Consider the following 16,770-nt stretch of genomic DNA (forward strand, 5'->3'; position numbering starts at 1 on the left):
AATAAAAATAACACAAAATGAAAATATCTATTCTAACAATAACTGAATATCACTGAACTCTTAATGTGAAGTTATAAATATGGCTATGAAAACAATGCCTGTTAAAAGGTTCAGCTCAGTGAAATATTTTGGGGCACCTGGACGGAAACATGGACCTTACCTAAGCTTGCTTCATCACATGAAAGAATATTAAAAATGTGTAATAAAGATCTGAACCCATACATAATGATTCAAAGATAGTGACTATGATAATTTGGCCACAAGAGAGGCTTTTGTCAACATTTTAGTGAAATGAATCTGTGATAAGTTAAATAAGAACATTTCTAGATCACTACAATGTGTTTTGTCAATAAAACACATTCTTTTGAAGAATTATTATCTAGATTGATAGGTGTTCTCAATTCATATATCAAAATATACCTAAACAGGTGTTTAAAAGTCAGGGAGTAGTAGGAGATGTAAGCAGGTCATAACCACAAAACATTGAAGAACAGGTGAGTTGACTAAATGCCATTTTCCTATCTGCACAAAAAAAATTAAAATATTAAACATTCTGCAAAAGGTATGCTCAATGTATGCACAATTCTAAAAATTCTGTTCTAACAATATCAGAAACAGAAAACAAATACTTCAATAGAACACCTGTGGACCTGTCAGTGGAGAACGTGATACACTATTCTCGGGGCTTGATAGGAAAACAAGAGCCTGTTTTAAAATGGGCCATAATCATGTCAAAATCCTTGTTAAGAGTTGTAGACCTTGGACAGTGACCTCCTATTATGCTCTTAAATGAGTGTTTTTCAACCATTTCCCTTCAGAAGTTTCGGAGAAACCAAGTTGCACTCAAAACCTTAACCAAAGTGTCGTACGAGTAAGCATAAAAGCTCCCTCTATAACAGACAGGCTAAAACTAAGAGATTTGCATATATTTAAAAGAATATTCAATACTGACAAAGCACCAGCATTACTCTAATAGGCTTCACAAATATCTTATGTGTTTGAATAAATATTAACATGTTACTATATGATACCATAAAATATATATAAAATATAAAAATAACTCTGATGACTAGTGTGATTCAGGTATATATATTTAGTTTCCAATCTGCAAATTCTCTTAAGTCCAATCAACAATAAAGACTTGCTTTAAGATCACTAGTATAGAACCAGGCCATTCTGCACATCTGCCCAATCTAACCAGTCAATACACTGCTGATTTATCCATTTTAAAATCTATTACTTTATAACATGAACAACATTGGACAGTTTCATAAATTTAGACATGTAAATGTTATATACAAATGCATAAAAGGACAAAACTGTTTTATTATTTAACATCTTTAAAAATCATCTTAAATGCATGTTTTAATGTTTAAATGAATAATCATGATGAATGATATAATATAAATATATTCTCCATGACCAACCTGCCTGTTTCATGCAGATTTCAATTATCTTTGGAAAGAAAACTTGAGCTTTAAAGTAGTCTTCATATAAAGATTTGGACATAAAACAAGTGATCACTCTTTGATAATTTTTATCACAAAAGTTTTATTTTCATTGTCGGAATTGACATGGGCATTTATTTGTTATGTGTGTGTGTTTTTGAGATGCAAAAAACACTGTTATGTTCATATTGCTTTTAATGAAAGAAGACTTCAAATCTATATATATGCATTATTTCTGGGAAAAGTGGGGACATGAATAGAACTACTTGCTTATGTAAGCTTAGCCTGATAGCTTCCTCATATAAAAAAATCCAAAGTTCATGAAAGAATTCAATTGGGGCACATTGTTTGAAGTCAATGATTTAAACCATTAGGCCATTTTGACCTGGATGTGGCAAAAGCGAAGAAATCACTTAGGTTTTTTACAGCTATTTATAATTTTCAGACTTTCAATGTCAAACTCCTTGTTGATAATATCTCAGCACTATAAGTTTTTGACACTTCACTTCCTTCAACTGCTCTTTAAACTATATTCAACTTTATATCAAGATTTACAAGTCAATTTGTAGGGCAATGGTCTATTTAGATAGGTTTTAATGTATGAGTACATAGAAATTTTTGTATTGAGCAAATGGAATGTTTTGCAGTATTATACAGCAATACACATAACTTAATAATTAATATACAAGTCATATCTGTCAGATAGGAAAGTATTGTATGTAGAAATTACAAAAATAAGCTGATAAACCAAGTCTGTTGAAAGATGTGAACATTTAAAAACAAAAACAAAACAAAAACATAAAAACTTTGCAACTTGTTTCTTTAAAGTTAATGCATATCTTTACTAAAGATTCAATTTTTGTATTAATCATTGAAATTGAAGCAATTAAAGCAATTTCTAACACATTAATTTACAGTTTAATCATAGCAATCAAAGTAGTTTCTAACACATTAAAGTTTAATCATTGCATGCGAAGTAGTTTCTAACACATTCCATAGTTAAATCATTGCAATTCAAGCAATTTCTAACACATTACAGTTTAATCATAGTAATCAAAATAATTTCTAACACATTACATAGTTTAACGCTATGGCATTTTGTTGACAATTAGAAAATACAGTTGCCATGGATATTAAATAGCTCAGGTAACATCAAATTGTAATAGTTTATTTATTTCCCTTGCAAGCTTTCTTTAAAAATTCTTTTTAACATCCTTACAGTTTTGTAACCATTTTTGTACACAAAGTGTCATCATGTATCTACATAATGTTCCCTAAAGTGTGAAGTCTGTGTAGTTATATGCGTTTCTGGCTCTGTGTTAATTTTATCTTGCTCCGTGGTATGAGTACCTGACTCCTCATCCTCATAAATACAGACCATGTTCACAGGTCCATGTGCACTCACAGAACTCAGGGTTTTGGGGCTTGGAGGAAGTCTGCAAGACATAAAGGAAAAACAATACTAGTTAATTAAATTGTCAATTAATTTAACAAATTAATAGAAGTAATTAATATAGCTTTTTTACAATTTAGATATTATTATTGAAATGTAAAGTAAAAAAAAACTTTGTTAGATTTTTTTAGAACAAGAAAGCATTCCATGCAAGCATTAATAACTAAAATTAGAACAGCATTATATGACTATTATTATTCTAATGAAGTGTTCTGTATATTTTCATTATTTTCAATATTATCATAGTACAAAGATGATATGAAAAGGAATGTTCAGAAACTGAAAGATTTACAATATTGTATAACAGCAAATCACAAAACGGTGTAAAAAGAATTAAAATTGTTTGGTAAAGAAAGTGCCTACCAGACACCAATGCTACTCAGTCAGTCTCCAAGCAACCAGGTTCCCTTAGCAACCAGGTTTCCCCCTAGCAACCAGGATGATTTCCATAGCAACCAACACAAGTTATTGAGGCAAGGTAGAGCTAAGAGCACATCTGGGAGGTTATTAAAGCAAACATTAAAAAAAAAATGTCACAGAAAGCAAGTATCGGCAGATGTTTAGCGGGAAATTACACAATTTCAAAGCTAAATTATTATATCTAATCTCAAATCATGCAATAGGGAAATAACAAAGTGAAATGTAAAGCATCAACTTTTGGTAGCAGATACTTAAAATAAATTTTCTTGTAAAATGTATTATAATTTTATATCCTTCAATTGAACAGAAAAAAAAATACAAAGAGATTTAGTAGTTATATCTAGTATTAGATTTCTATGCAAAAATAAATCAATATTTGTAATTCTTTAAACATATATACACTTTGGAAAGTCTTTTAAACATATATAACACTTTGAAGCTCCGCTCCTTTTTAGCTTTCTTATTTACGAAGAACAATCAATATGCACTCTAACCTATACATCAAACAATATTTGTAATTCTTTAAACATATATACACTTTGGAAAGTCTTTAAACATATATACACTTTGGAAAGTAAGTATTAATAATTTTAAAGTTTACAAACTAATTAAGAAGCAAAATCACTTGTCATTCTACAAAAGTTTCTTCGAATATCAGTCCTTTTTTTATCCTGTCTGAAAATTTTATTGAATGAATAAACATTATACTTTAGTGACACAACATTGATGAATTTCTTTACACACATTGTATTTTCTGTAAAAAAATGTTTGCTTGAGTTTTTCATATAGACATAGAAACAGAATGAAAATTGTTTCAAAGGATTTATTTCATGTTTGCATCATTTTCAAATATCATTTAACTCAAAAACAAGATCTGCCTCCTCTAAATCCTATGAAATAGTTTTCATTCATTATGGTTTATATGTCTACATAAAAAATATAAATTAAATGTTCTTTTTAAATATTCTTATTAAATTTCAAATGGAACATAATTATTAAAGGCCCATTATGTCTCAGAAATGCTGTCAATTTTAGTTTCTCAAAAATGTATCTCTTCACAGTTTCCGAAAATATTGCTCATTTGCCAAATAGATGAAATATCTTTTGTTCCGATTGCAGTTGGTGTCATTATAGTGAATGAGTCAAAATACTACTTTGCATGCATTTTGCTACTTTTATGATACATTACTGCACATTCAGCGCTACTATCTTCAGTTGTTTAACATCTAACATGCTTTAAATTTAATATCAATACATTATTAAACACAATTTTGACATTTCTAATGATTGAAAAAATATATGAATTTCTGAGACATGACGAGCCTTTAACAAACAAATTATGTGAGTGAACTAACGAAGCAGTTAGGCATAACAGAGGTAGGTCTATACAATGGGTAAAAAACGCCATTCAAATATCTAATTCTTTTTAAACATTCTAATTCTTAATTCATTCTCAAAAACAAACAAAATTGAAGTAAATACTTTAATAGGTGAGTACTTGGGGTTATAATAATGTCAAATGAGCACTCTAAAGCAATTCTAGTAAATAAAGTACCGAAACTTTCGTTCCAATTTTAGATCTAAAAGGTTTGCCCATTTCTGTGTGGGATTATAAGCAGGATGGTCCGCCCTTAAATTACAAAACATATCCATTTACAACTGAACCTGTAGGTGTCAATGTACTATCTTGCTTGAAAATATGTTGAAGATTCACTTAGTATGTGTGAGTAAAAATCTGAGTCAAATATTTGGGAGGAAAAAAAGAAAAAAACAACATTTTTACTAGAGCAACGTATATAGGAATGCATAAAAATGAATTTGAAATATAAATTCTTGAATAATTTCAAAAATCTAAAGTCTTTTGTTCTAAAATCATAACTTTAAACACGGAGAATACACTGGAATGTGCGGAAAGGATTATTCTAAATGCAAAAAAAAAAGCTTTTTCAAATGAAAGCTCTACAGTAAGTTATTAATTTTTGGCACTAAAACTAAATATTTATCTTAAGTACATCTAAACGGTGATGCCAAGATAATGTCCAACATATTTATGGTTTATCTAAACAAATACTGACAACTTTCCACATTACATTTATATTACAAACACATACAAATATTTTAGTCATAAAAAAAAATATCCACTTATTACCAAAGATACAACAGTAACATTTTTAAGACGCACAATTCACCATTTAACACACTGACAAAATTTAAACGTTTAATACTGTTAAACATATATAGGCAATTCAGGCAATTACAAAGACAAAATATCTCCATGTACAATAATAGGTACGAGGAAATTATGATGTGAATTCCTTTTATACACTTACCACATGCTTCATCTTATCTCAAATAGAAAATAGACACTTAAATATCACTGCCCCATACTTAATTTTATATTTAGGTCAAAAAGAACAAATTTGTTTCTAGTTGTAATACTATTTTTCGCTTGATTATCTAGCCTATACTTAAAGAATGCAACTCTTTTCTATTTGTTACCCACAGAAGTATTTATTTACAAAGTTATTGTAATGTCTGTTGTTACAAATGTAACCTTGATGGAATAAAAGAATATATTGTTTTGTATAAGATGTTTGTTATACAAATCTCGAATAAGATATTGGCAGTAAGTGTTCTTTACGGCATAAAAAAGTTGAAAGTGTCTGACAAACCATTGAATATACAAAAAATGTCAGCATAAATTGCTTGATTAGAAAATACCATCCACAAAATGGCTATGAAGGAGTGTTAAAAACAAGGATGAAAAAGACAATGTAAAATTTGACACACTTCACTTAACTCTTTGTTTCCAAAATTTTAATGTTTAAATCCATTGTACAAAAAATGGCCAGTTCAAAACTCAAAACAGAAAAATGTCTTTAGATGAATTAAGCAGGTTAAAGGTTAACTCGTAACTTTGTACGCTGCAGCCCCGTTATAACGCTCATGTTGGGGTCTAAGGTCTGACCATCGCATTATAACGAGGTTCTGATATAAAACATTCATCGCGCAATTGCCACATTACCAGTGTATATGGAAATATTGTTTTGGACTTGTAATTGCCTGAAATGTCATTAATGTACACAAAAAAAACATGACTGTCACGACTGAGATAAACTATGGCTGTAAGAAAGATGACCGAGATGTGGCTAGCTCTACCTATACACCATATCTTGTGCAGGTTGCTCGTGCATTCCGTAAGTTCCGAGTCGCCGTGGGATACCTAGCTGATGGTACAATGGGTGGTATTCACTTAGGTCCAACATATCTGGGAGCTGTGACGGGTCATGTGACCAACGTGGTGAGCCAACACGACTTCCTACAATGAGGAGAGTATCACACAGTGCAACACGGGATAAATAACACAAAAACGTGAAAAATAAAATAGAACTGAACAACATTCTATGTCAAGGTAATATTTGTTAATGAATAAAAGACAATTGAACCATAATTAATTAATTAATGAATTAACTTAATTGCATTTACAGCAGTTACTCCAAAAACACATTAATGGCCAAAAGACAAGACACATATCATGCCATTATTTTCAATCTATTCACCTCCGGATACAAAATTTTTTACCGGAGAGTGGGCCACAATATGACTCCCTTAATACCCACACCTCCCGATCCATGCATATTTATTTATGTACATGTCTATTGCACTCAAGTTAAAATTATTCTAAAGAAACTAAACATTTATTTAATTTCTTTCAAGACAATTTTTCTCAATGTTTAGCAGTCCCAACCAGTGCATATACACAGATGTTAAATTACTTATTTTATGAGCATATATTTACGTTAATGATAAACAATGTTAGACAAATTCAGTGGGGGTTTTTCAAAGGGATAACAAAATGCATGTGTACAATGTGTGTGCAACATATAATAAAATCCCATACCCTGTTCCACACTAAAAAACACAGTAAATTAACACATGTTGTGCATGTATATACCAAATATTCTAATATAATTCAAATTCGTATTCTACTTCTTCCGAAATATCAAAAATATGATATTGCACTGAAAATATATTATCAACATAGATAACAACATGGAAAAAAAAATCTTGTTCTTATATTCAAAAACATGTAATAAAATATCGTTTACTACCGACATATAACCATTAAGATTTTTTTTCTGAAATCTGGGGCCTTCATGACCAAGTGGTTACAGTTTCTGACGTGAAATCAGTGCTGTGGGTTCTAATTTCATTAGGTACTTCTTGTAAAGAAGCTATCCAGCTAACTTACAGAGGGTCAGTGGTTCTTCTAAGGTGCCTGAAATAATGCATGGATGGGCACCTTCGGTCTTCCACCAGTAAAGCTGGAAAGTCACCATATCACCATTATAATCGGTCACCTAAAAACCTAACAATTTTTCCCTTCATAAATGGCGAAAATCTTTAATTCACTTTCAGCATTCAACTTATAAGAAACTTTCAGGTCATGCTGTGGTCTTATAAGAAATTAATGATTATTCCTTGTTTTAATTGTCAAAATTCTGAACATATTCTGTCAGTACTTTACCTTGCATCATGGCCTCATAGGCAAGTGATGATGGTGTTACAGGGTGTGATCTTCTTGTCTGTCTGTAGAGGAAAAATATTTAATAAATCATTTTATTTTAAATGTAAACTGCTCAAAATAGCTTATTTAAATACAAAAGTGAACCATCCATCAACTGTTTAAATTGCTGAAGTTAAGTACTGAAGAAATTTGATCTAGATAATAAGTTCATAACTATGGTGGCTGATTTGTACCATGTCGTATTTTTGCTCTGCAGGGTGCCAGATGAAAACATGACAAAGTAATGTCATATTATTGTAATTTCGCCTTGCGCCCCACAGCTTTTTGTACAAGTACCTTCATGAGTATGGAGTTATTAATCTTCATTTTAACTTCATTCTGAAAGAAGTATGTAATGCTCTAACATATACAGTATATATCTTCTATACATACTTAAGGTATGTAACAATATTGAATTTATGTACATGTAATACTGTCCTGGCCAAATTGATAACAATAAAGTTTTATTTACAAAAATGTTCAAAAGGTTATATTTTACTACATGTACCAAGTTACATGTTTCAGTTATACCTGTTTAATGTCCTTGCTGCCACAGCAGATCTTGGTCTATTCATGCTGTCAGGTAGACCTTCTTTCCATCCTGGTACATGACCTGACATTGGCCTCCTCTGAATGGACTCCCAGTAGAGGTCACGACCTCCTCCCAACCAATCATTGGCTTTCTTTACAGAAAGGGAGGAGCTAGGGCGTGTCTTAGGATCAGGTGATGTAGGTCGTTGAGGTGGAGGTGTACCCTGTCTTGCTGTTTTAGAAGGAAAAAGATACATGATAAAACAAAACATCTTGCTATGTTAAATACAGAAACTACAATGTCTTATATTGATGTATTTTTAAAACATAATTTTTTACATATCTGATTACGATAATATGTAATTTTTTTACAAAGTAATGCACACAAATTATTAAATACATAAATTTTCTTCCCAATATCTAGGATCATCTTTTTAAAATCAATGACATTCATATATCATAAATTATACAATTTTTTCATTGGAACCTAAAATTGAACTGTGTTTTGTTGTGGGTTTTTTCTTTACAAAAAATCAATATGCCTTCTGTCATATAATAAAATTAATAATAATATTTTCCTATTCAAGTCATATAATGCTAATTATGCTCTCTATTATGCGCAGCTCATGCACTCTATGAATATACAGATATATAAATACATCTAAACAAGACTAGTTTTAAATTCACTTTAAATTTATCACTAATTTATAATTTTATGTCTAAGGATAATATATATAACAAATCTACTTTTATCTAAACAATTTTGCAATTTTGTGAATGCTACAATTCTCTTGAATTATTATTACATTAAATACAATCAATTGTTGCAAAGTAAGATCCATTAATCTCAAAATATTTATACCAAAGTTTCATTTGACCTAACCCTGCCAAGATTTGTGCCACATATAATATTAGCATGTCAATAGGATAATAAAATCGAGCTGTGGTCAAATGGCACAAAATTTAATGTGTTTGCCAGCTTGGCACTGAACTGGTGGTAAATACTTATTCCCATATATAAAACAATGAAACTAATTTAATTTACAAATTATTTGTTTTTGAGTAACCTTACAAAAGCACATAAAATCAATAACAAAATCAATCAATAAAAAAATAAAAATAAAATCCAAATAGCACCTATATTTATAAAGCAAAATTCCCAGCAATAATAATTCCAGCAACCAAATATAAAAGATATAAAACAAAATAATTTATGTTCAATAATCTGAATAACTATGACTACTTAAATAAATGATATACAAGCACAATTCTACTAACTAATTGCCTTTAAATATTATATAAAATGGAAAGAACTATTTATTGGAAATAATAGAATCAAGTCTAAAATAAAACAGTATCAACATTTACAGCAATCAAATTAGAAAATGAATTTCTTCTTTTTTCCAAATTGCCATTTTGAACACTGGTGGTAAACAGCAAATAAACACATGTGAAGTTTGGGGGGTATTTTGAGCACAGGGTAGTAACACTGCAATTCAGAAGGTAAAAAAATGACAAAAATTCATATCCAGTGCAAACTGCAGGTAAACTGAAAAATATTCTTTTTTTTTCACTTTGAACATTATAGTTAAAAGTAGTAGGGGGCAGGGAGCAAGTGTTAATGCTGTCAAGTTGGTTGGAACAGAATTGACTGTAGAAATACTGGAATGATAGCTTTTGGTGCATTATTTCAGGCACAAACAGGCATTTGAGTACCTGAGTAGAACCACCAATGTTCCATACGTAAGCTAGCTGTATAGCTACCCCACATGAAAGAATTCAAAGCACTTGTCCAGATTTGAATCCACAGCGGTGAGGTTTGAAGTCAACAATCTTAATCACTTGGCCAGGAACTCACCTATAAAACTATGCACAAAATAATGTTTGGTGGGTAGACAATGGTGACTGATCCCAAGAAGAAGTTTGAATGAACCAAATACTTTCCTTGGAATATACTGTATTTTCATGAGGAGGTTGTCAAAAAAAAAAAAAAAAAATTATGAAACAGATAGGGACAATGTTTATTATCAAGGATTTTACATGACACAGAACATAATTTTATTGAATAATATTGGGCACAAGAAATTGAATTTTCTCTTCTGGCTGGTTAGTATTGAACAATAATGATAGGAGTAAAGACACTAGAAATCAATACGTGGGTGGGGGTGGAGGGTGTAAATTTCAATTGGAATTATTATGGACAGAGAAAAATACAATAAGAATTAATACAGGGTGGTAAATTTCAATTGAATTATAGGCAGAGTAAAAATACACTAGAAATAAATACAGGGTGGTAAATTTCAATTAAATTATTATGGGCACAGTAAAAATACACTAGAATTTAATACAGGTTGGTAAATTTCAATTGAATTATTATGGACACAGTTAAAATACACTAGAAATCAATACAGGGTGGAAAATTTGGTAAATTTCAATTGAATTATTATGGGCACAGTAAAAATACACTAGAAATCAATACAGGGTGGTAAATTTCAATTGAATTATTTTGGGCAGAGGAATTAATATGGGTGGTAAATTTCAATTGAATTATTTTGGGCAGAGAAAAAATACACTAGAAATTAATACAGGGTGGTAATTTTCAATTGAATTATTTTGGGCAGAGGAATTAATATGGGTGGTAAATTTCAATTGAATTATTTTGGGCAGAGAAAAAATACACTAGAAATTAATACAGGGTGGTAATTTTCAATTGAATTATTTTGGGCAGAGGAATTAATATGGGTGGGAAATTTCAATTGAATTATTTTGGGCAGAGTTTAAATATACTATAATTAAATTATACTAGAATTTCTATAAATAGTGTTAATTTTCAATTAATTAATTTTGGGCAGAGTAAAAATATATAAGAAACCAACACAGGGTGGTAAATGTCAATCAAGTTGATGTGGGTGGGGTAATGTATATTACAGTGTAGATCAGTGATTGAGACAAGTTCTCCCCCGTCCTGACTCCATGTGCTCCCAGTGTACAATGACTCCATTGAGGTGCATGTACCAACATCCCTCGTGTTGGGATAGTCCACTACAAACTCTAAAATAGGCAGGTCAGGTATTGAAAAACCTTTAATTTGTATTATCATCATTTTTAGATGTCTTAATTCTGTTTAAAACACAATTCAGAACAAATTCTGGGTAATGAAACTGTTGATGTTGAAGAGATCAAAAAACTATAAATAATAAAAAGAAATTCAAATGACCTAACAGTTCCTATATTTCATTTTATTGCTGAAGAGCTTTTAGATTTCATAAATAATTATAACTGATTTATGGAGGACTTTTTTTAAAAACATTGGAAGAAGAAATTTTATGTCCTTTCAGCAATTGCATAAATCATTCCTTTTTTATTTTAAAGACATAACACGAGAAAGTTAAAATGCTTTTTATACCCAAATCCATCTGATTTTTTCAAACTTCTATCAAATAAAATAACAAAAACCATTGCAGAAAAAACAGCAGAAGATAAAATGAAAATCAAATGTAATTTGTATAGAGAAATAAATATCCTACTAGATGTTTGTTGTAGTAATTAACGAGGAAGGAATACTCTTTCCTAACTGGAAATAATTTCTTATTTATCTCCCTTTCTGATCTTTTAATTAATATATAGAATTATAGATGTAAAATGTTACCGTAACATATCACTAATTATCTGCAAATATCTATACATTTGATTACAATGTAATAACACAAGGAGTGCATCATTTAAAAGATATTACTTATAGATAGTACATGAATAAAATTTATTCAAAACATTTAACCAAATTAACATTCAAAGCAAAAAAGTAACTTAGTAACAGAAATTCACACATATAAAATGTATACAAAAATAGCCAAAAATACTTAATATTAAAAACAATAAAAAACAACCCATTCACTATTTAAGTAAATTGTCAAACTCTAAAAGTTACTTAATTAAAACTGTTTCCATAGTTACTGCTGGTGTATGAAAATATTTAAGTAACAAATTGTGCTTCATTATTAAACATCGTCAAATCATCCAACACACTTACTACATGTATTAAATTAGCATTTTGCTCATCCTTTGCTGCAATTTATATTAAACATTGAACATATAAGATAAATACACCATTTTCCCATTTTTATTCATTGTACCAGTCCATTTTATTAAGTTTTATTTAACGACAGACCAGTCCGCGGATAGTAAGAAAGAAAAGAAAGAGCTACAAACTACATTACGTGTTTGAGGATTAGAAGCAGAGGTATAAGCAGACTGTCTCCAAGCTTCAGTACGTTGTTGCTGGTACGAAGTGTTAAACACATCGCTATTTGTATTCTTACGTGGATGTTCTACGATGTATCGGTACGCGTCCATCGCACTGAATGGCCGGTTTCTCGACTGAACACTTAACTTCCTGTAATCAGATAGAGATAGACTGGTTAAGTTTCATTGGTGTAAGATTTATCGGTTTGTACAAGTTGTACAAAAGTTGTTGTTTTTTCATCTCTTCAATACATGTAATTTGCTTCTAACCAATACATTTTAATTTGTGAAGTAAAATCACAATATCATGCCTTCTCAACACACAAATTTTTAACCAATTGGTGCTTAGCTTTTCAGATTTGTGATTTTATTTGCTATTCATGTGCACAGATTTCAACATGGCAAGGCTTAATAATTGAAGAAATTAAAAGGTGATACTGCTTATTCTGCATAAACATGTACCAATTAACCTAGAACTAGCAAAATATCATCTGGAATCACCCTTTAAGGCTTTTATTGGATAATTCTGTCAGTCATCACAATCTTAATTTCAGACATTCAGTATGACAGACACAATGTGTATAAAAGATATTTCTCAGCATCTTCACAGGACAGAGTCACCCTGATCAAATACTTCTCTACTAGACATTGCATAGACATTGCATAGCACAATAATTCATTTCCCTGATTAACCCTGAACATGCCGAATATCTTAAAAGGACTTGTCCCACTTCCATTTTTGGGACTGTCCATTATCAATTTTAGGGATATCAATTTGAATATTTAAAATTTGTCAGCCAACAGTATAGAGCCTGGTCAGACTGCACGGGCTGGCCTGGCTCTATACTGGTGGCAAAGACTTAATGCTTTCGGGTCCAGCACTTAAAGGATTAAATTACATGAATACAAATATTTAACATATTCAATAACAAAACCAAACACACATACCTGTGATGTATATCAATCCAATCTGGGTTATCTCCCCTTTTAACATTTGAATTTTTCAAACTCATCATTAATACAAAAATTCCATATACAAAACAGCTTTTATTTCTGAATTTGTAACCTATATAATTATCTGTTAAGCCAATTATTTCTGCTGTCATGAAATATATTATGTCATACAATATACTCTAATTTAAGGTGGTTGTACATCCATTATTAGCTGATCAACATTGCCTTATGTGTTGAATAACTACAGTAAGTAACTTCTTGTCTTGAAAGTTCAAAAAAGACACAACTCATATATAACACAGAACAACTATATATCTTGCAACACCTAAAACTTAAAAATATATAAAATGTCCAATTATTGATTGCTGAAATAGTGCAATGTACAACACTCCTTGAAAATTTGTCATCTATCTAGCACTATTTGAGCCTGAGCCATATTCACAAAATATTAACCCAATAGCAAAAGCTATCCTTCTTGTATCCTACATGTAAGTAATACATATTGTAAGCATTAAAGACAAACTTGCAAATATTATGATGTGAAAATACCTTACACAATAATTTATTATATTTTTACCACTCAAAAATGTCAACTAGAGTGACATAATAAATATATGCTTCATAACCTAATGGTGACAAGCATTCAAATAAAAACTACAGTCCTGTAAACAAATTAAATAACCTTATCAAATACACCCTTTTTGATCTCTTATTATCACCTACATATAGAATACACAGGTTAAATACAGTCCAAGCAATAATAACTATGAATATTACATGATGCTTAATGATACAGAAGTAAAACATGTATAGTTTATATTGAATATCTGGAAAATGGATGATCCCTTGAAAGCAATGTAAATAAAGAAAAATTACAAGAAAATTGCAGACTCGGTTTGATTGAGTCTGTTCATGAGGGATAAATGAAAAGTGTAACATCCCTCAAACCACATAACACCATCTTACATGGTATTTAGTCTTCAACACTTAATGTGCTTGAATGAAACCCTTACATGGCTTAATCAGTGTAAATAGATTTGCCCCACTTTAAACTTGGAACTGATTATTGTTGTCTTTGGGAGGGAACATAATGAAAATTAAGATGACTATATTTAAAGTACCAGAATGTACATACAAACTTCTTATCCTGGAGGATTTTGTCTGGATTGTTTCCAACTCATAAAATAACAGCTACCTAGCCTCTTTAAGGAACACAGTTACCGTACCTACTCTTACTTAGAATTAAGAAAGGTACAGTAACCTACATGTACCCTATCTTAAAAAACAACCAACTTTGTTAAAATTTAAACCATAGCCTGTTTTAAGAAACACAGTAGCCTTCCCTGACTCCTATCCTGTCATGTCAAACAAAGTGACTTACCCTGTTTTAAGAGGAGCTCTAGCTGGTACAAAAGGTTGTCTCCCTTTGATCACTGGTGCTCTCCCTTTTCTGGCACTTCTGTCATCTTCTTCCATGATTTCAACCTGCATAATATTTACATGTTTATTTGGATGTTATGAGTATATATACCTGAAATTAAGTACCAGTTATTAACATAACAAATATTTCTAATTCTATATCAGAAGGCATTCAATTTTTTACATAGCATTTGCAAATTTTTCTTTAAAAGAAATTTAGCTTTGAAAATTTAAGAAATTTATAAAACTAACTTTTGTCTTTATTTTATTTAGTATTACCACTGAAGAGTATTTCCTGTATTATCAAATCAATGGTGCAGTCTTGAAACTATAAAGCTAAACAACTTGCAAGATTCTGCAAAGTAACAAAATATGCAAAAAAAGCAAAACACTGTTAAGATTGGCTCTAAAATACTATTCATTTGGTCCGTCAGCCTCTATTCTTATGCAAACATGCTCTGCTTTTCTTTTATTTGTTTTTCATTTTATTTGTATCAAAAAGTTAAAATAAATATCTTTTAAGATGAATTAAAACTTCAACCAGCCTTATAAACAAATATCTCAAATGAATTAGAACAAACAAGTAAATATAAGAAAATACTTGACATTTATTTTCTCCATTTTATTTAAAAGGTGAATAACATTTCAAGTATATGAAAGCTTTTATTGCAATTTATTTAAATTATTTGAGCATTCAAATATTAAAAACCTACTTTAAACAACCTATGTTTAATTTTTTAAATGATATAGATTTGCCTTATGCAACCAGTACAATGACGGGCCAACCCACATATCCATGCCGTCTGACCTGTCTTTATACTGTTTGTTGCTCGATTCAAGATCGCTGAAACTAAAACTTCTTAAATAAACAATGGAAAGTTCCAAATTTAAAGAGGGCAAGGCCATTTTACAAAATCAGGGGTGACAAATCAATCACTTCAGCTAATATTGAAATAATCTGTAATAATATGGGTTTTTTTATGGAATAAAACAAAATTGTACCTGTGGAATATTTATTTTCAAACTAGAGCTAATTTTCCGTGTAGTTGTCTCCCCTGATTTTCTACCGGTGTCCGGTGCACTTGCTGGTCTTTCGCTCCGGTTTGTTGCTAAACCTTGAAGTTCGGGTTCATCTTCTGACTGAGCTAAACTCGCTTCTGTACGAGAAGTTTCTGGTATCTCATTCTCTTTGTTTGATTCTACTCTGTAAACATGTAAAATGTCATATTATATATGTAAACATGTAAAATATCATGTCTGTAGACATGTAAAATCTCATGTCTGTAGACATGTAAAATCTCATGTCTGTAGACATGTAAAATATTATATCTGCAGTCATGAACAATATCATATACGTAAACATGTAAAAAGCATATCTGTAGACATGAAAAATATAACATATGTAGACATATAAAATATCATTTATGTAATTGTGTAAAATATCATGTCTGTAATTGTGTAAAATATCATGTCTGTAAACATAAGAAATATCATTTTTGTAAACATAAGAAATATCATATATGCAAACATGTAAAAGTGTACTAGTATTTCTCTAACATGTACTAGTATAAGATCTATAAATAAGTGAAAATGTTTGATGTTAAATTATCAATGTCTTTAAAAATATCACTCCTGTGCACATGTAACATATAAATCATAGAAAAAAATGTAAAATCTTAGGATTATACATGTATAACTGTTATGATGTCATAAAAGATATCAACAATTTAAAGTGT

The 16,770-nt window shown here is 30.3% G+C and overlaps 1 protein-coding gene across 1 annotated transcript in view; it reads right to left on the minus strand.

Annotated features, from left to right (window-relative positions):
• Positions 1-933: 933 nt before the first annotated feature.
• The window catches only part of LOC132739714 (uncharacterized), a 71,592-nt gene continuing 55,755 nt past the window's right edge, over positions 934-16,770 (minus strand). The window contains 9 exon segments of the mRNA XM_060727503.1: positions 934-2,884; positions 4,877-4,951; positions 6,481-6,640; positions 7,850-7,911; positions 8,420-8,651; positions 11,348-11,470; positions 12,637-12,812; positions 14,997-15,100; positions 16,037-16,238. Of these exon segments, the coding sequence (XP_060583486.1) occupies positions 2,701-2,884; positions 4,877-4,951; positions 6,481-6,640; positions 7,850-7,911; positions 8,420-8,651; positions 11,348-11,470; positions 12,637-12,812; positions 14,997-15,100; positions 16,037-16,238 (1,318 nt within the window). The 3' untranslated portion in view covers positions 934-2,700.

This window comes from Ruditapes philippinarum, unplaced genomic scaffold (genome assembly GCF_026571515.1).
Source record: "Ruditapes philippinarum isolate M1 unplaced genomic scaffold, ASM2657151v2 ctg1997_1_1_1_1, whole genome shotgun sequence".
NCBI classification, from domain to species: Eukaryota; Metazoa; Mollusca; class Bivalvia; order Venerida; family Veneridae; genus Ruditapes; species Ruditapes philippinarum.